The following is a 19,891-nucleotide window of genomic DNA, read 5'->3' on the forward strand; positions in this document are numbered from 1 at the left end:
TCACACAGCGAAGAGCCGCACCAGTGACAAGGAAGGTGATTTTCTTTACAAAAATCAAGCTGCGTCTTTCCACACACCCCCCTCTTTCCTGTTCTGGTATATTATCCCTTCCCTGTTAATTAGCCTGGCTGTCATTTTTGCTTTATAGCTTATTTTATAGTGAAACGTTCCCCCAACTCCCAGAAGGAGACAGTTTAATAAAGGAGATTGCATGTACGCTGCTTCCGTTCGTTCTACAGGCTCTTTTGTCAACTTCGGAAGAAGATACGCCTATCTTGGTTACTGATACTGCTTCCGTGCGCCACTTGGGCACACTTCAGATAGCCTGGCGGCAGGGCAGAGCTGATCCTGCTCGCCAGGCGATAAGGACTGCTCATTACTTACAAAAATACCCAAAACCCAGGAAGAGAATCAGAGGAAGGAGGAGTGAGCAACGGCGTCCCAGAGGGGCTCGCAGATGCAGAGGAGCAGGAGGCGCAGGTCCCTGCAGACAGTGGGGAGCTGGCAGAGTTTCTCAGCAGGAGCCTTCGAGGTGGAGAGCGGCTTCTCTGCAGCACTGCCACCCTCCGGCTCACAGGAAAATTCGCTTTCCTTGGCAGAAAGTGTCTCCGAGCCCGAAGCCCCTCTGAATTTAGCACCTTTCCGTCCCACTGGCAAGGAGAGAGCTGAGAGGAAACCTGGGTGTGAAACTTCCCATCGGTGAGCAGAACCTGCGTGACAAAATCCTTGGGGTCGGCAGCTAGATGAGCTGCTGTCTAGCTGCCAACCCTCATTTCATCTGGGGGAACCAACGTGGCCAGCTCATCCAGCCAAAGACCGCGGATGCTGGCTAGTCACCACCTCAGTCCTCTGATGCCACCGGCTAACCAAGGCAGAAGAAGCAGGAGACAAATGATGTGTAGTCTCTCTGTTAGATAAACTTTCTTTCTGGCTCTAGGGGTGTACCCTGTCCAGCACTCTGGAAGATGTTGTCCTAAGTGTCCAAAATGGCACCTGTGGAGAAGATCAGGATACAAGAACTCCTCCGATGAACGATTAAAAATGAGTGACTTCCCCCAAGGCATTTGTGACTGTATTTAACTCCCAGGGAAATTCCCTTTCTGAATTCTCTCTGTACTGGTTCAGCTACATGACTAAGTGGTCGTAATATACAACACCAAGTGATGCAAGCAGGCAAACCCCAAGTTCACCTGTCAGAAGAGAGCTTTAAAAATGCTGCTGAGGTTTTTAATCTCATTTAGCTGAAGACAACTCAGCACTGGGAAGCCTGCTCGCAGTGCAACCCAAAGCAGTAAGAGTAGACATCCGCATGTACATCATCCAAAATATGAGAACAGATGGTAGCCATTATTAGAAAGGGTCAAACGCTGTTTTCCTATTTTGCGGGCTTTTAATGGTGATTTCCACAACAATTTACAAATTTGCTGTTACGCACATTATATATCCATTTAGTAATGAAAAATGTAAGTTGATTCAGCTCTCAGTTGAGAAACTGTTGTAAAAATGCCCTTGCTAAGGTCTGGTATTTACTCCCGCAGTTTTGTATTAATACAGGCAGCCAAGCGAGTTTCTCATGCTGAACCTGTCCAACCTGCTGGCCCCGTCCCTAAAGCTTGTTCTCTGCTCGCACCAAGGTGAGGACCTGGAAGCTTCAGAGCGCTGAGGGGAGTGGACTTACAGCGCAGCAGCCGCAGGGCTCCAGCGTGACTAAGGCAGGAAGCGGACGGCACGCTCCAACTGTTGGCACGGCAGCAATCCAGCCTCTCTCAAAGGGATACCGCTGGTTGCGGCGCAGCTCCCAGTTAGTCGACGTCTGGAGGCCCACGGTTCTGCACAGCTCTCGAGTTCTGCTCCGAAGCCCAGGGCTAGGATAGCAAGCCTGTTGCAGGTCAGTGCAAAGTGCCGTGGCACAACGCTAGACAGCAACTCGTATGCGTGATGCTACACCAGCGCTACCAGCCCCTCATGTCTAGGCGAAATGAATTCACCTGCAGGATTCTGTTCAAAGGAAAGAGAGATACGGAGATCTGAGCCCAAACCACAAACAGCAAAACAGTCCAAAGCTGGAGAACTCCAGGTGTTCAGCTATGTTACTCGGTCCTCAGCAGAGGAGAGGAAGTAAATCAAAGGGTACTACAGCCTTGAGTTTTTCCACCTGAGCTGCTTCCATCGTCTCAATAATTCACCTCTTAAAATAAAACCTGCTTTCCAGTAAGACAGGCTGTTTGCCTTTTACTTTCAGTCACTTCAAGCTGATTCAGCTTTGTGCCTTCTTGGAAAGAAAAAGTCAGCAGCAGGGTTTCTCAGAGAAATGCAATACAGCAAATTAAAACTGCTGTCAGTCTGGACTGCTGGAGGAAGTGCCGGCAGAGCCGGTGGGTACTGCAATGAACGCCCCTAAGGGTTCTGCTGAGGGAAGGAAAATCAGGACTTTCTCTCCGGAAAAGCCCAGGAAGAGTGTTAAACCTTGCCACCCGCACACGCACGTTGGAGTTTTCCCCACACTGAGCAACAGCTGTTTCACAAAGACTTCCCCCACAACGCTTCTACAGTAGTGTAACCGTTATCCTGACAATCAGATCACCCATTCTCATATAGTTTGTATTTAATGTGCGGAAATAAAGGGAATACTTTACAGCAGTCCCTGGAGGAGAGGGAAGAGCAAAAAGATTGCGATGAGCAGTCAGTTGGCATGGATAGAAACTGCTCCCTGGGAGCTCCCTTCCCCCTTACCTGCCTCCCCTCTAAAGAGTGCAGTAACACAATCCACAAAGGTAACTGAACTCTTGTGGGAGAACTTGTGGCACAATAGGCTGCAGCTCCTTTCAAAACGGATTCGTTTCGTTTATTTATTTTAAAGTCCACTGATCATCATCACAAAAAAAACCCCATGGGAAATGCAACTAAAGAGAAAAAAGTCCAACCAAGACCTAAGAACCCAGAGCTACGAGTAGATGTGAGCCTGTGTGGCACGGCGCAGGTGCACGCACAGGACGAGACGACACATGCGCGCTGCAGGCAGCCGTGTGGCGAGAGGTGGGTTCCTTTATGTTAACCGCTGAACAATGACAGCATTGAGCAGGTTGGCTTCCTTCAGGGTTTGGTTCTCATCAGTCAGCTCTTTATTTGGGAAGGTGGTCATGAGGACGAAACTGGTGGCAGCCATCGCTGGCCGAGCATCTACTATGAAGAGCCGGATGTCACGGATCCTGTCCAAAGGGATCAAACACACGAGGGTGATCCTGTTACTGAACATCCTGTAAAAGCACATGGCAACAGCCTAAACTCACCCCTTCCAGAGCGTGCAACCCTGCAGCCGCTGCACTTGTTTTTCAGCTAACAGTAGAGGCCACAGCCAGCCAATTCTGATTTAGCCTACTCCTCCGTAGGCTCCCGTTCAGCGAAATAACACAAGCTGCTTTATAGGTTAAAGACTTGCAGCTAAATGTTCTTTCACGCTGCCCAACTGGAACATTTGTGATGTCAGGCAGCTATTTGAAATTGAAGGCTTCTGAAGCCTTCAAGATTAAGAGATTAACAAATTGCTTGAGACTAGCTGCTGTAAGTGACTGAGCTCGTCAAAAACAGCATAACCTAGATGATCTCAACTCCCAAATGCAGCCACAACAGCGACACTGGATCGATTTCCTGCACCGGATCGGAGAGGGTTTTTGTAACTTTTTGCATCATTCTTGATTCTCTTATAGAAACTGGAGGAATGAATATAAATAAATGGCCACGCTCTCCGAGATCAGGTAGGTGGGAAGCACTTCAGGAGAGAAGCCTAACAAAGCTGCAGGGTATATAAGCCAGCTTTGTTCGTCCAAGGGAACTGAGCTACTGTAAGCGCACCCCTTGGTGCTCCATTCAGCCCAGGGAACAGCCCAGTAGAGAAGTCTGAACTGAGATTCAGAACAACTGAACCAAGATCCTAATTATCTGACAGTTTCTAAAGCCCTTAGAAGAGATTCAGTTTTTTATAGGTGACATTAAGGGAAGTTCTGCTGATAACACTGAAGCTCCCAGGTGCAGAATCACTCGCTATAATCCATCACCATTTGAAAAGCAAATCCTATCCTTCCAACAGTTAACAACTGTCTTAAAACCCCACAATAATTGTATTCCTCTTCACCTACACAGAAGGATCCCCAGAGCTCCCTTTAGCAGGCTAGCCCGGATTTTAACATCTACCCCATCTGGGCACAGTTTGCAGTATCATTCAGGCCTTCCCAGTTAGTGACCTGTGTTTCTCGTTGCGTTTGTACCTGTGATTGTGGTTAAACTTTTGGACCAGTCGCCCACCGTCAGCAAGCCGGATTTGGATGTTGGTGATGGGCTCCGACTCATCAATAGCGATGGCAGAACTGGCTTTGGCTTCATTCTCCGCCTGCTGGGCTGGCGAGCTGGTGCCCATCACCTGGGGCGCAGTGCTGAGAAGAGGGAGACACAAGGTGAGCTGTTAAAAACCAAACAGCTGACGGGACGGCAGGGTGCCAGGAGTCAAGCAGTGCGCTTATCGCCTGCTGGGCCCAACTGCCAGGGTTCCCAGTCAAGAGACACCAACGCAAGTTGGAAGCGAGAATTTAGGAGTCAGCTAGTCAGCAGGAACTTGTCTAGAACTTCAACTCCACCATCTCCCTTTGGAGCACCACATCATGGGTCTTCACACACCCACTGGAACAAGGGCAGTGTAACTTGGAAACACTGCTTCTACGTGACATACCATTGTGTTCCGAAGTAGGGATCCACCTCCTGCCACGGAAAGGCTGAGCCATCTCACAGTACACACCAGTAAGCCTCATTTCCTCTCCTAGAGGAACACCTCACATACCATAGGCACGGAGTGCCTTTTCTTCAGAAAGATGAATCAAAAGGCTCAACCTAGCAAAACTCTCGAGCGACTCTCGCATCAGACACATGGCAAACCAGCGCTGCTGTCTTCTCACCTGCCCAGCTTCTGTCCTTCTCCAGTAAAAGCTTTGAAGACACTTTTAGGTTTCACATACTCCTCATCACGGTGATCCTCCATATCCAGGTTCACTTGTCCGCCCCGTGCTAACCTGCGCAGCTCTGCGGGGACTTCCCTGCAAAGAGAGTGTCCTAAGGCAGCTGCCTGAAGAAGCAAGTCAGGAAAGTGCAGAGAAAAAGTGCCAGCCACAGACCTCTGGAATTTCAGGAATCGCAGTGAGCTGTTGCTTAATTAACAGGGCAGATGCACACCTCCCCACTAACAGACACAAATTAAAGGTTACTTTTCCCTTGCCCTCACCTGGAGTGACATGATGCATTAGCAATTCTCAGCCCAAATATGAAAATCTGTTTGTTCACTTTGAACTCCCAAGGCCCCACACAAACCAAGGCCAGTTCCCATTTATCTGAAGTAAATGTTCAAGTCTGCCGTCCCACAGTTTCCATATTAAGAATCTAGCTCTTATAAGAAAGCTCAGGTGAAATGTGCCATTGATTCAGCATCCTGGATTCCACAAATAGTTCTGTTTCAGAAAACAGCTATTCTTTCTCTCCCCTCTTGCTACATACCCTCTGCGGATATCATCAAGAAATTGGGCATTGGACGGATCCTGGTAGCTCCTCAGTTCTCCGCTGTCCAGACTGAATCCACTCTTCCAGAGCTTCAGTACCACATGCACCTGCAGCAGCCCCCAAACAACAATCAGCCTCACTGAAGCATCTAAGTACGAACAATAACCGGACGCAAAGTGAAAAGTTCCTGGCTGGCAGAGGAATCTCAAGGTGCAGGAAAGATTCCAGCCAGGTTCCTCTGGGCCAAGGGAAATCCCAGAGCACTGGCTGTGTAACGGTCATGTATCAATTCCTAGAAGGTGGCACCACAGACCCCTTTTTGATAAATATGGCTGAAGAGCCAGGAGTGCGCTAGGCGAGGAGCCTAAACCAAGCTCCCACCATGGCCTAGGTGGGTATTTGCTTACAAATCAAGCACAAGAGAATCTTGCATTGATGCTGTTCGCTCCACATCTCTTCAACGGATAAAGAAGAGTTAATTGCCCAGTGCCCTTTGCACACTATTTTTCACAATCCCCACTTCTAAGGAACACCCAGATTCTTAACTAAAAGTTCATCAGAAAACTGCTTACCCAAGACCCAAGCATCTACTACTCTCTGATCAGAAATCCCACAGGATTTACCATACTTCTGTCCTCTTGAATTTCTACCAAGCTTTATAACTCTCTAGGGTCGCAAGCTGTGTAGCCATAGCAGAGATATCCCTTGGGTGACATCTACAAAACAGAACAGGAAGATACTCACATCCTGAGCGGAGTTCTGTCTCCTTTCTCCTGCCACATAAGCAGACTCCTCCTCTGGAGTGGCCCCGAGGCGATACCCTCCCCCTGCGAAAGGCTGCAAGAGAGAGGGGCAGGCAAAGAGGTTATAGAATGACACAAACCCAAGAAGAGCTTGCTTCCCTTTCCCCAACACCGTTACGGATGAACAGGGGGCTTCACAGCATCCGCAACACCTATTGTCCTGCAGGCACAGTCACCAGCTTGAACAAGTTAATAAACAGGGCACAAGAAAGTGGCTTTTCTTGCCGCTGTGACACGTGAACTAGAGCTGCCCTAAGAGAGGAGTCCAGACTTAGCTGTCCTTTTAAGATAATTCCAGGACTCCACAGTACCAAACAGCTGTCATGATGGGAGCCATACACAGATGACAACTGAAACAGGGAACAGAAGGAAGAACTCATCACTCCTCACTTTAGGCTTGCTGGTCTCGCCACCGCTCTTGGTCGTCCGATCAACCGCCACTGCACCGTGCTCCTTTGCTCCTTTGAACAGATCCTCCACCAGCTCATTGGGACTCTTCTTCCTCGGAGGACCAACGATCTGCTGTCCACTTCTCTCTGAGCCGCCGGCATAAAACCTAACAGAAAGCACACGGCTTCTGGGTAAGACTGGACCGCTGCTTCTCCAGGAGACGCATGTGACAGGACCCGGTAGTTTTACATCAGGATTCAGTTCATTTTTGTACAGCTCAGATCTAAAAGTATTAGTTACTACCAGCGGATCTCCTACTGTAGCCACTTACAAGTTCCTGTACTGCAGAGACTTTCTTTTTATGTCACTTACTGTAAAATTACCCATTGATCAATAGCAATAAAGTGGTAACAGCTCTCTCAGACCTAGCAAGAGAAACAGCCCAGCCTGACAAGGCTCAGTTTCAAATGCTAGTACCAGCTACATTACTGAGCTCAACGAGACTTCCAGCAAGCCTCCGACCTGTCAGATGGAAGAAGATGGGCAACATCTAACTGGTGTTTTGAGGGAAGGCACGCGTTCATGCCACACTGAAAGATCACCACACACAGGATGGATCTGAACTGGAAGCAATGAATGCACAGTGAAGTGCAATTAAGCACTTCTGGAAGACTGGGTTTATTAGCTTCCAGCTGGCTTGTAACACATACAGAGCAAGCTCACATCTGTTTGCAGAAGCCCATGCAGCCTACCTAGATTGAGCCACCTTAAGATACATCAGTTCCATTCAATTTACCTTGCCTGTTAACCTTTAGGGTATTTAACTACTTACAGCTGACATCGTAGATGACTTTCCCACTAGTACGCCCATGGAAAAGGGGACCTACATTCTTTTCACCTCCACACTCCATTACATTACCCTTAAGCAGCACTTAAAAAAAAAAAGAAAAACCAACCAAAAAAAAACTCCAAACAGAAAGAAAAACAATCCCTGCATTATTCCCACATTTCCGTTCTTTACGGACAGAAATGATGATCTGGGCTTTTTTCTATTCTTAACCCAGGGCTTCCACATCCTACCTCAGGCTTTCTCTCAACAGCACAATTCAGCGACAAAAACCGGTGTTTACGCAGCAATGCCGAGCACGTGCTTGTGCACAGACTTCACACTGACCAACCCTTCCGTGCCAAACCTGCGATTTTTCACTACAGGAATTTCGTATTGACTTAAATCTGTTTTTTAAAACAAACTGTGCACAAGTGGTAAGCCATCACAAAAGGGCAGGGATACACACACAGCTTTTTAAGTCTTTAACTGAAAACTTACCGCTGTCCCTCCTCCTCTTCATCATCATCCTCCTGTGCATGAATAAGGTCTCTAAACGATGTTACTCTATGGTCACTGCAAAAGTCAACGAGAAGTACGTCAGCCTCATGACACACTTCAACCACATAAGCAAAAGCTCCTCAACACTGCAGTTAGCTTGACTCTGTTCTACTTTTAGGGTCTGATTCACTGCTCTATGAAATGACAGGTCAGCACTGGTGTAACCGAGTGGTGAACTGAGCTCTTGGACCTCTCTGCCAACTACACCAACAGAAAAGAGGAGCGGGTGCACTGGAGGAGGCTCAGACGGCGGCTGCAGCCCCAGCAAAAGCGGTGAGTCTTCAGTCGCCTTCCTTCCTCGCGTACCAGATTTTGTTGCCTCTTTCAAAGAGCTGCCACTTCCAAACCTGCACAAGCACAGGTTTCTCTTCCAGGCCCCCGGCCCCGACATCCTTCCCCTCTTGTTGTTTCCGAAGCTGTTACCCGTGATCCAAACTGAAACAGGGTTCTGCTGTGATATGGACTTTATTTACCGAAGCCTGAACCGAGAGCACTTTTCCTTCAAGACATAGTCAGTAACTCCTTCTCTTTAAAATGGGATAGTATTTCCCTACTGCGCAGGGATTTGGTACAGTGAAATTAACTTCTTTTTGTAAAATGCTCAACTTCGTCAGATTAGGTGTCGTGTCACACAAAATTAGAAAATATTTTTCCCGTGGAGATACAATCTGCTCAAATGAAAGCCTCACCAACCGCCTGTCTTCTAACCTCAAAAGACAAATCAAGTTTTTCCTGAGCATTGAGGCATGTTGTCCTAACTGATCTTTGGATTAGTTGTGCAATAACATCTGCGCTTGCGATGTATAAATGCTGAGGTTTTCACAATTTCTAGAGGGCCGTGTGAGCTGAAGCAAATCTAAACGCAGACCTATGTCTCCTGAAAATTAGCACACATCACTGCTTTAGATAGAGCTTGCATTTTTACCTAAATAGTTTTCACTGTCAGGTTTACAAGCTGCTGATAAACAGATTGGCCTGAGCTGAAGCTCCCTCCTCACCTGGCTGCGGTGCCTCTGGATATAGAGCTGGGGGTCGGCTGGGGAAGAGTCAGAATGTCCTCATCACCCCCGTCCTCGTAGAAACTGGCAAGCGCGATCTGGAAAGGAACACCGCAGGAGCTTGTCAGGATGAGAGCAAACATTCCAGAACAGCGGAAAAAACACACGCAAATAACACAGCTGAAGCTTCTGTTGCGTTGGACCTCTTAAGGCACATCAAAACTAAAGATATTTCTTCTAATTTCCCCCTTTGGAGATCGTAGCAAAGGAGAGGCTTTGCCAGCTTCTAATGTTTGGCTTTGTTATGGTAGGACACTCGCCACTACAGCTCTGCCTGAGCAACCTCCCCGACCAGAGGCCCTCATTTTGCAATACTTCTACAGGGCTTATTCTAAAACGACTGTTCTGAAACGGCTGCTTCTGTGACATCCATGAGTGGACTCGGATTTAATTAAACACAGCCAGATCGTTTGGGGGGTGGGAGACCGGAGCGGGTCAGACTGGTGGCCGATCTCCCCCTTACCGGGGGGTGCTGGGGCTGCTGCTGACAGTACGGGCAGCAGAGCCCCAACAGCCGCGCGAGCAGTCAAGGAAAACCTACGCCAACCCGGCAGAATCCAGAACGCCCCGTTCCTCGCCCCGTGCTAGAAACTGGCCGCGTTCAAATTCAGGAGGAAACCAGGGCGGGCTTCGGTCCCAGCCAGCCCCCGGACCCGCGGCACCGGCTGCGCCCGACCCTCGCAGCCCGGCGACGGGCCGGGGACTCGGGAGCGGCCGCCGGGCGAGGCCCGAGTCTGCAGGAGAGCGAGCTCCCAGCCCGGCGCTGCCCCGCCACCGCCACGGCCTCCCGGGCCGCGGCCCCCGCCCGCCGCTGGCCTCGGCCGCGCCCCGCCGCCGAGCCCCCCGCAGCTGGCCAAGCCGGCGGCGAGGAAGGCAGCGGGGAGCGGGGCGGCGGCGGGGCTACCTGGAGGTCCCAGCCGGCGGACTCCAGGAAGAAGCGCGCTCGCTCCTCCTCGACGCCGGTCACGGCCACGAACTCCCTCAGCGCCTCCTCCCTGTCCGCCATCTTGCCGCGGTGCGACACCCAAACCCCGCCGGGGCCCGCGCCAGCCGCGCCCCGCCCTCCCCGCGTGCGCCGCCAAACCCCCCCGGGCGGAAACACCCCCGAGCCACGCGCACCGTCCTGCCCGGTGCACAGCGGCCCCTGGCGGCCCGGCGGTGCGATGCGCCGCGCCGAGCCCCGGCGTGTGCAGCGCCGAGCTCCGGGGGTGCAGCCCCCAGCCCCGGGGGTGCAGCGCCGAGCTCCGGGGGTGCAGCCCCCAGCTCCGGGATGCGCAGCCCCCAGCCCTGGGGTGTGCAGCGCCGAGCTCCGGGTCTGTAGCCCCCAGCCCCGGGATGAGCAGCCCTGAGCCCCGCGATGTGCAGCCCCCAGCCCCGGGTGTGCAGCCCCCAGCCCCGGGATGAGCAGCCCCGAGCCCCGGGATGTGCAGCCCCCAGCCCCGGGATGTGCAGCCCCGAGCCCCGGGATGTGCAGCCTCGAGCCCCGGGATGAGCAGCCCTGAGCCCCGCGATGTGCAGCCCCCAGCCCCGGGTGTGCAGCCCCCAGCCCCGGGATGAGCAGCCCCGAGCCCCGGGATGTGCAGCCCCCAGCCCCGGGATGTGCAGCCTCGAGCCCCGGGATGAGCAGCCCCGAGCCCCGGGATGTGCAGCCCCCAGCCCCGGGTGTGCAGCGCCGAGCCCCGGACGCGCCCCCCCGAGCCCCGCGGCGGGCTTGCGGCGGGGCTGCTCCCGGGGACGCGGCCACGGGCTGCCCCCGGCTCCCCCCTCCGCGGGACCCCTCCCGCTCCCGCCGCTGGCGGGGCCGTGCGTGCCCGGTGCGGTCGGAGGTGCCGCCGGGACGGGGGCTGCAGCGGGGGCCGCGCCCCGGGCGAGGGCGGGTGTGCGGGCTGCGGGCAGGGCCGAGCGCCCGGGACCGGCGGCGCGGAGCAGCCCAGGGCAGCCTGTGCATCCCGGCCCCTTTATTTCCAGAGACACACGACAGAGCTGGCGGCGGCCGAGCCCCGGGACCCGCTCCCGGCACCGCGACCCGAGGAACCGGTGGCCGACACAGAGCAGCACGGGCTGGCGGCCGCGGCGTTTCCCTCCTCATGCCCTTCCGCGCTTGAAGAGGAAGATGAGGAGGCCGCCGAGGAGCCCCTTCTCCAGCAGGATGCCAAGCCACAAGCCGGGGCTGGACAGGAGGTTTAGACCTGTGGTGGGGACAGGGGACGTGAGTGGCCGGGGCTCAAGGACAGGCACCCCGCAGCCCCCAGCCCCCACGGGGACCCAGCGGCTCTCATGCACCGATACCTGTCTGGGACCAGTCACTCAGTCCCTCCCTGGCTGGGGCGGTGATCCACAGGGTGGTCGACCTGTCGACGGGGTCCTGGGCATCGTGCACCACCCGGCAGGTGAACATGGACCGGTTCTTCTCCTCCGTCGCTTGGACCTCCACCAGGCTCCTCAGCGCAAACAAGCCCTGCCACATCTTCACCGGCCCAGAGATGCTCTCTGCCTTCATCTCCGTCCCGTTCTCCAGCCAGGTGACGGCCACCTCTCCCGGGTAAAACCCCTCCACGTGGCAGGTGAAGTTCACGGTCTTGTTCACCTCAACGGGACTCGGCGGGTCAGGGACCACACGGACTCTGGGGGGGACTGGGAAGAGAGGCAGCGCCTGCTCACAGGGTCCCCCAGCTCCGCTGCCCGCGCAGTGCCCCGTCCCTGCCTCAGGACCCCCAGCCCACGGGAGCTGGACACCCCGAGCCCCAGTCCCCCCCCAGCCCTCACCTCGCAGGACGCTGCTGAGCTGGTACATCCCCCTCAGTGGGGCTGTCAGCGTGGGGTGCTGCACCTCGCAGATGAGGCGCGAGTGGACGTCGTCCTCCTGCAGCGTCATCGTCACAGTGCTGGACATGTTGTAGGAGGATTTCATCCACTCCAGGGTGATCTGGGGCTGCTGAGCCGAGACCGGGGCACTGTTCTTGAGCCATTTCACGCTGATGTCTTTGGGGAAGAACCCTCCGGCCGTGCAGGTGAAAGGCACCGATTGCCCCGGCCCCACTCTGCGGCCGGGCCCGGACACAACCGGGGTCGTGGGTTTGGCTGCGGGGAGAAGCGTGGGGCCATCAGACCGGGCTCTGCCACCCCCGCCCGGCCCCGGGGCTGCAGGGAGTGGGGTCTCCCACGGGGCTCCCGGGGACAGCTCACGGGACCCTCTCCTGGGGCCGGCCCCCGAGCCCCTTCCCCGTCCCCGCTCACCCCGAGTGGAGCCCACCGGGCTGGGATGGGCCGGGATGGGCCAGGGGCTGTGCCCAGCAGGGCTGGTTCCCACTGGGAGCCCCACTCACCACGGACGGACACCTCTGTGCCACTTCCCCGCTGAAACACCTCATAACCAAGCAGTGATTTGCGGAACTTCACGCAGTAATAGGTGCCGGCATCCTCGGGGCGAACATCCCTGATGCGGATGGTGAAGTCTGTGTCAGACCCCTCCACTGCCCTCGTCACACGAGAGAAGGAGCCCGTAGGGCTGTAAATAGTCTCGTTCCCACTGCCCCAGCCCTTCAGCCACTTCACGGCACCAATCGGACCGCCTTGGGATGTAGTGCAGTTCAGGGTGAGTGTCTCCCCCGCCATCACCGACACCTTGTCCTGGGGCTGCCGCAGCTCGAAGTTCCAACCCGGCCGGGGGGCACCCGCACCTGGGCACAGCGACAGGAGGGCAGGGGCTGACGAGGGGCTCCAGAGCCGGGGCACAGCACGGGGCATCACCAGACCCCCGGCCCCGAGCCCAGAGCAGGGGACAGAGAGATGTCCCTGTCCCTCACCCCTCGAGGCAGCCAGCACTGCTGGGGACTGCGGGACGGGGAAGGCCTGGAGCCGCTGGAACGTGCTGGAGTAAAACGAGCTCTTTGGCTGGGGGTAAAAGCAGGCTGGAAGGGAGGCGGTGAGAGAGGAGCCCCAGATACCGGCGGGCACGGGGAAGGTTTACTCTGCCAGCGGTGTGGGGGAGCGTGCTGTGGGAAAGGTTCTGGGGCCATGTGGGGCCCCCACTCACCCGGGGCTGTCCGGAGCAGGAGCAGCATCAGGCAGGTGAGAGGCAGTGCCCGTGTTGCTGGAGCCATGGTGATTCCCATGTTGCACTCCCCGACGGCTGGGCTCGGCTGGGCTCGGCTGGGCTCAGCAAGGCTCGGCTCAGCGGGGTGCTGGGCTCTCTCCTGGCGAAGGGGAAGGAAGGGGCTCGCTGCCGGCCAAGTTCCTCCACGAACCCCTTGCACAAGTCCCAGCCGGTTCCCACGGTGTTCACGCCGTCTCACGTCACGAGGCTGATCCTCGCCAGCGATGTCAGCCCCGCGCTCCCCGCGGATGTGTGCCACGGCCACAGCCACCGGGCAGCCAGCGAGGGGGGCCCCGATCCGGCACGCTCCCCCCGCGGGGGGACCCCCAGCCCTTGCCGGCACCGGGCCACGGCCCCGTGGCGCAGAGCTCGCCCGCGGCTTCGCCCGAGCCCGCCGGCCGCCAGCGCTCCGGCCGACCCCCCGGGGCGGCGGGGCAGAGCCGCCCTCCCGCCCCGTCGCGGCGCAGCCCCCCGGCCCGGCCCCGGAGCCGCTTGGCCCTCGACGCTGTGCCCTGCGGGGTGAGGCCCGGCGGAGCTGCCCCCCGCCCGCCCCGGGGCTGGCAGCAGAAGCGTTAACAGCCCGGCCCGCCCGGCTCCATTTCCTGCGCGGCTGCTGCCTTCCCTCCTCCCGCAGCCGGAGCCCCGGGCCGGGCAGTGCCGATGGCTTGGCGTGCCGCTGCGGCGGCCCAGCTCCTGCTCGGGCAGCTCAGCCTCCTCCCGCTGCCGCTCTCGGGTGAGTCCGGAGCGGGACCCCCCGCCGGCTCCCCCCCCGCCCTGCCCCGCCGGCTGCCGCTGCCGCCCGGGGGGACGGCGGGGAGAGGCCCGGCCGCCGCCGCAGATGGCTAACGGGAGCAGGCCGGCAAAGAGAAGCACCGGGCGGGGGGGCTTTCCTCCTCCGACCACCTTTTTGGGCTGCGCGGGGATGCCGGGGGCAAGGCGGGCGGGACGTGCAGCGCCGAGCCCCGGGTGTGCAGCGCCGAGCCCCGGGATATGCAGCGCCGAGCCCCGGGTGTGCAGCACCGAGTCCCGGGGTGCGCAGCCCCCAGCCCCGGGTGCGCAGCCCCGAGGCCTGCCGAGCCGGTGCCGAAGGTAGCGGTGGGCTTTGGGCAGGAGGGGTTTGGGGGCAGGAGGGGTTTGGGGGCTGCACTCGGCTCCGAGGCTTCACATCCCTGCTCAGAGCCGGCTCCTGGCCGGCAGTGCACAGCCCCGGCCTGTGAACCCCAAATCCTCGCAGAGCCCCGGTAGTCCTGGCTCGTGTTGTGCAGAGCTGGGGTGTTAATGTTTAACAGCACTCGGGAGTTTTTCCTGCCAGGAATTCCCCTTGGCTCCCTCCGTACCTCTCTGAACTCCCAAGCACCCGCAGCACCTCCTGTTAACAACAGGACAGGGGATGCTAATTTGCTTCTTGTTTGTTTTGAACCTGGCTGCCACCGCTCCCAGTGCCTGTGGTTTGTCTCTGCCATATCCAGGGATATTTCTCAGCTGAGCTGCTGCAAACTCGGAGCAAGCTGGGGCTGCTCTGGCTGTGCCGCTCAGGGTGAGTGGAGCAAGCCCTCACCTCGCTCCGACGCTCAGCCCCTGCCCTCCTGTCGCTGTGCCCAGGTGCGGGTGCCCCCCAGACGGATCAGGGCTTCGAGCTGCGGCAGCCCCAGGACAAGGTGTCGGTGATGGCGGGGGAGACGCTCACCCTGAACTGCACCACATCCCAAGGCAGTCCCGCTGGTGCCGTGAAGTGGCTGAAGGGCTGGGGCAGTGGGAACGAGACTGTTTACAACCAGACGGGCTCCTTCTCCCGCGTGACGAGGGCAGTGGAGGGGTCCGACACAGACTTCACCATCCGCATCAGGGATGTTCGCCCCGAGGATGCCGGCACCTACTACTGCGTGAAGTTCCGCAAATCGCTGGGCGGTGTCGATGAGGTGTTTCAGCGGGGAAAGGGCACGGAGGTGTCCCTGCACGGTGAGTGCAGCCCAGCGGGACGCTGCTCCTGGGGACCCTGTCCCACGGCCCCTGCCCTGCCCACAGCGGGATCCAGCGCTGCCCCACACCCACCACCCTCTCCCTGCTCTGCCTTGTATCTCCACAGAGACAGCCCTGGTTCCCGGCATGGTGGCTGCAGCTGTAGTGCTCTGCTTCCTCCTCCTCCTCCTCGGCCTCTTGGTTGCCCTTTTCATGTACAGGAGGAAGCGCAGAGCCGAAGCGGAGAGCCAGTGCCTGGCCAGGCCGGCGGCCGTGGGCAGCTTCTCACTCATCCCTCTACGGTGCTGTGCAGGGACCCCCAGCACCCCCAGGTTTGTACCCACCACCTCTTCCTTCTGCACCCCAAGACGAGCGAACTGCCTTATCCACCTGCCTTATCCTGGTTTCTTTTCCCTCTGGAGCAGTAATTTTCCCCAGAAAAAGGTCCTTTACTCACAGGCGCATCATTGCTTCTCTCTGCATTTCATGGGAAGGTGCAGTGGGCAGTGCCCAGCGCCGGGGAGTTCCCTGCAGCCCCTCACCGCGGTGTCTGAGCCTGGCCCAGGCGCGCAGGCAGCACCTTGTCCCTCTCCTCTGCCTTCAGCGTAGGCATCATGTGCGGCCACGTGCCACAGAGCCCAGCGAAAATTCAGGAGGGGAATTGAGGAGGGCTGTGCTGAGCGCGGTGGGGAGGGGACCCGGCTTCCTTCAGCTCTAATGGCCGTCCTTCCCCCCCCAGCAGCGAAATCCTGGATGCGGAGACCTCACATCTGCCCAGCCAGGTAAGAGTGAGCAGTGAATATGGGGAAGACCATCCCTCACCAATGCCCCGACTTACAGGGACTCTGCAAGGCTCCGGGGCTGGGGTGGGCATTGGGTGAGCAGCAGCCACCTGCACGTGGTCCCGGCACGCTCCGCACCACGGCGCGGGGCCATCTGTGCAGCCGTGGCACTGCTGTCCCAGCTTGAACATGCTGTTAGGGTTATTTTTCCAAGATTTTTCTTGTGACAGCATTCACCATTTGTGTGCATTTCTGCAGCAAAGCAGCAAGGAGGACAACAGCATCCACTACGCCGATCTCCAGCCCCTGCCCGCGGCCCCGCAGCACAGCAGGAGCCCCGGCACCGCCTGCTCCGAGTATGCCAGCATCAGGGTCGCTGCCAAGTGAGGTGGGGCACTGCAGCCTGCAAGGCCAAAGAGCCTGTTTTGGGGGAGGAAGCAGGGACATTTCTGCAGGGCGCAATAAAGGAGAAGTGGATCTGTTTGCATGGCACACCCCGGTCCAATGTGCTTGGAGCTGGCAAAGCTTCCCTAATTCATTGCTGTCTCAGCAGCGGTGCTGGGTGAGGCTCAGGGCCGGACCTGCTGTGCCAGGGCTTGGCAGCAGCTCTTCCAGGACCCAGCAGCCGTCTCGAACACAGGATCAGGCCATGAGGCTGAGCACCTCTGCCTTGTGCAAGCTGTTCGGTGCCGATTATACCGGGAGGACTTCATGCACGCCTGTCTCCACCAGCACGGGCCACCACTGGCACTTTCCCGGCTCAGCAGGTCCGTAATTTGTGTTACCTTGTCACCGCACCGAGCCCATCCTCTTTAAAGCCTGCAAACAGCCGTGCTGTCCGGTCCCGCTGTGTTCAGAGCAAGAGCCTGCCGGTCCCGCGGGATCCTGGCAGACGCATGGCAGCCCCGTGCCGGCTCCCCCCGCGCTGCTGCTGGGCTGGTGCTGAGCCCCACGGGCAGCTGCAGCCTCTGCCCCCGGGCAGCTCCCCTGGGCAGGGCAGTGGCCGGCTCCCACCGAACCTGCATCTGCTGACCAGGCGCCACGCAGCTCTCGGGAACGGCCCTCGGTGCCGCTTTGCTGCAGCTCGCAGGCTGAGGCCCAGCCCTCGCCCGGCTTCCCCTGCGCTCCCCAAGGGGCCGGTATTCGGGAACAGGGTTCATGAGGCTGTGTTAAAATCAGGGCAGCTGGCACCGGCCGGCCTGCCCTTCCACCCCTTCTCCGCGACCCATGCACATCTCCTGCTGCAGCCCCAGCCAGTCCATGCACATCTGCTTCATGCACATCCCCTATGCTGTGCAAGTCTCCTGCTCCAAGTACATCCCCTGCTCCATGCACGTCTGCTCCGTGCTCATCCTCTGCTCCATGCACATCTGCTCCGTGCTCATCCCCTGCTCCATGCACATCTGCTCTGTGCTCATCGCCTGCTCCATGCACGTCTGCTCCAGGCACATCCCCTGCTCCAAGTACATTCCCTGCTCTATGCTCGTCTGCTCCAGGCACATTCCCTGCTCCATGCATGTCTGCTCCATGCATGTCTGCTCCACGCTCATCCCCTGCTCCATGCACATCTGCTCCACGCACATCCCCTGCTCCATGCACGTCTGCTCCATGCTCATCCCCTGCTCCATGCACACATGCTCAGCGCCTCCAAGGGGATCAGGCCAGCGGCCGAGGACGGAGCGTGGTGGTGGCAGGAAGCTGCGGAGTGCGCGCTCCACACCAGGCACCACTGCAGCACCCGTGTGCACCCCGGCATGATGTGCACACATGCACCCACCCATGGCGGCAGGCGCTCCCACCGCACCGTGTGCCGCCACACGCAAACACCCCCTTTGTGGGCACGGGCTAAGAGCGAAACGTGCTTTTCAGGCAGAGAAACCCGGTGTTTGTGCCGCTGCTGCTGCCTGGAACCTTGAAAGCTGCTGCAGTTGCTGGTTTCCAACTTTATCTACTTTTTACTGTGAAATCAAAAAAGAGAAGTGAAACAAGACCGTGAAATAGCAGCGCGTGGGTACCCAGGGCAGCCTGGTCTGCCAGCAGAGATCCTCCCCAGGGGGGAGAACTGTTATGGGGAGGGAGGAACCACTACTGAAATTCACTTGCACGACTGAATAAGCATTCCCGCTCCGGGGCACGCGCCCTGGGGACAGTGTTGGGTCATTTCTTTCTCAGGGACAGCTCGGGGGCACTCAGCACCCAGTGGGCATGGTGGCAGCGGGGGGAGTTTGCCAGGGCAGGGGGGTCCGTCACCGCCACCCCCAGCACCCGTCCCCAGCCTCTGCACCAGCCCCAGCGGCAGCGAGGGGCCGTGGCGTGGAGGTGCCGGGGTGAAGCCTCCGGCAGCGCCGGGTGCCAAGCGGATCCACGGCCACTCCAGGCAGTGGCTCATTTCCCGGCCGAGGCAGCAGCCGTTCGGAGCGGGACACGGGTTGCCCAGCCTCTGCGCGGGGAGGACGCGGAAACTCGCGGAAAGCTCACGTCAGGATTGAGAGCAGGAGTATGTAAAATATGTGGGTGAGACCGAAACCGGGGATAGACCTCGCAGACAGGGGGAAATGAAATTGAAGGGGATTTAGGGCTTTTTAAGCACTGGGCTGGCTCGGGGTGGGGGGAAATCCAGTTTGATACAAGCATATGCAAAGCAGTGAGCGAGCAGAGCACCGTGGAGTGCTCTGTACCTAGGAAAGGGCCCAGGTCTGCAGCTTACTGCCCAGGGGAGGGATTTGGTGGTTATTATAGGAAAATCCTTTAAGCCACCAGCCCAGGGTGTGCCGGCAGTGAAAGCACAAACAAGCGCCCAAGCGTGGACACAAGGTAGGAGCGTGCGGGGAGCACCCCGCTTGGGGGGCAGCACCTCGCCTGGGGGGCAACGCCTCGCTTGGGGGGCAGCACGGGGCGACGCTGGGGTCGGGTATTTACGGCTCATCCGTGGTGGTTTCCTGGTGCTGCCGGGTGTCACGTCCCACTGAGTCACCCACTGGGTGCTCGAGCGAGAAATGCGGGTGCTTCTGCTGGGTCGAGAGCTGCCATGGCTGGGGTGGGCGCTGGGCGATGCCGGGGCCGGCACCCGCCGGGCTCCTCCTGCCCGCAGCCGGGGCCGAGCAAAGGTGGCGTTGCTGCCGTGCGGAGCAGAGGCGGTGGCTGGACGGGCAGTGGGGAGAGGCTCGGTGTCCCAGCCACGGAGGGGACATGCCAGCTCCAGCCGGGGTTTGGGCTGCGTCCCAGCGCTGGACCCCGCACACGGACACCCCGGGGTGGTGCCGTGCCGGGACAAGGGTGCAGCGGGGCGGATGAGGCCGCGGCGGTGTGTTCTGGCAAACAGGCTTGGCAGCGGCCCCCGCCATGGCGAGAAGCTCCTGGCGCGTGGGTGGTGTGGGGGGTTTAGCTGGGCTTTTCCTCCACGTGGTGTGTGAGCCCGGTGCCGGGACCTCGTGGGATGGCAAAGCGAAGCAAAAGGGCTGGGGAGGGGCTGAGCTGGGCTGCGCTGCGGTGGGAGTCTGCGCGGACCCCCGCCCTGGGGAGAGGCAGAAAGCAGGAGCCAGGGAAGAGCCAGGGGATGCTCGGGCGCTGCCCCAGCATCTGCTCCACTCCCGGCCCCGGGAGGTGGGAAATGGCTCCTGGAGCTGCCAAGGCAAGAGGGCTGGCAGGGCCTGCCAGGGCGGTGGAGTGTTCCGTGCCATGCTGGGGAGCCAACGTGGGAGGCATGGGCTGTGCCAAGAGCCAGCAGGGAGCATGAGCCTCGATGGAAAACATGGAATAACTGAGAGCGAGTAGTCCGGAGAGCGTGACTGACGGAGGCTGGCCTCGGCAGCGAGGGGAGGGGGAGCAATGATTTAATTAATGCTGAGGAAGAGCATGGTCCCAGCTAGCGCAGG

General features: G+C 58.3%; 3 protein-coding genes across 3 annotated transcripts; 1 reads left to right on the forward strand and 2 right to left on the reverse strand.

Annotated features, from left to right (window-relative positions):
* Positions 1–1,412: 1,412 nt before the first annotated feature.
* NSFL1C (NSFL1 cofactor) lies at positions 1,413–10,185 on the reverse strand. The gene is made up of 9 exons (XM_059827141.1): positions 10,084–10,185; positions 9,120–9,217; positions 8,062–8,136; positions 6,735–6,900; positions 6,286–6,378; positions 5,539–5,648; positions 4,947–5,084; positions 4,266–4,430; positions 1,413–3,209 (listed from the first exon to the last, which is right to left on the reverse strand). Exons 1-9 carry the CDS (start codon positions 10,183–10,185, stop codon positions 3,047–3,049), a joined length of 1,110 nt encoding a protein of 369 aa, XP_059683124.1. The 3' UTR covers positions 1,413–3,046.
* Positions 10,186–11,257: 1,072 nt separating this feature from the next.
* On the reverse strand, positions 11,258–13,282 carry LOC132318754 (tyrosine-protein phosphatase non-receptor type substrate 1-like). The gene is made up of 5 exons (XM_059827321.1): positions 13,216–13,282; positions 12,506–12,859; positions 11,946–12,260; positions 11,487–11,813; positions 11,258–11,368 (listed from the first exon to the last, which is right to left on the reverse strand). Exons 1-5 carry the CDS (start codon positions 13,280–13,282, stop codon positions 11,265–11,267), a joined length of 1,167 nt encoding a protein of 388 aa, XP_059683304.1. The 3' UTR covers positions 11,258–11,264.
* A 653-nt stretch (positions 13,283–13,935) lies between these two features.
* On the forward strand, positions 13,936–16,403 carry LOC132318801 (signal-regulatory protein beta-1-like). Its single transcript, XM_059827401.1, has 5 exons — positions 13,936–14,008; positions 14,878–15,234; positions 15,362–15,566; positions 15,974–16,016; positions 16,275–16,403. The coding sequence occupies exons 1-5, from the start codon at positions 13,936–13,938 to the stop codon at positions 16,401–16,403; spliced, it is 807 nt and encodes a 268-aa protein (XP_059683384.1).
* The last annotated feature ends 3,488 nt before the right edge of the window (positions 16,404–19,891 follow it).

This window comes from Gavia stellata, chromosome 20 (assembly GCF_030936135.1).
Source record: "Gavia stellata isolate bGavSte3 chromosome 20, bGavSte3.hap2, whole genome shotgun sequence".
Lineage (NCBI taxonomy): Eukaryota > Metazoa > Chordata > Aves > Gaviiformes > Gaviidae > Gavia > Gavia stellata.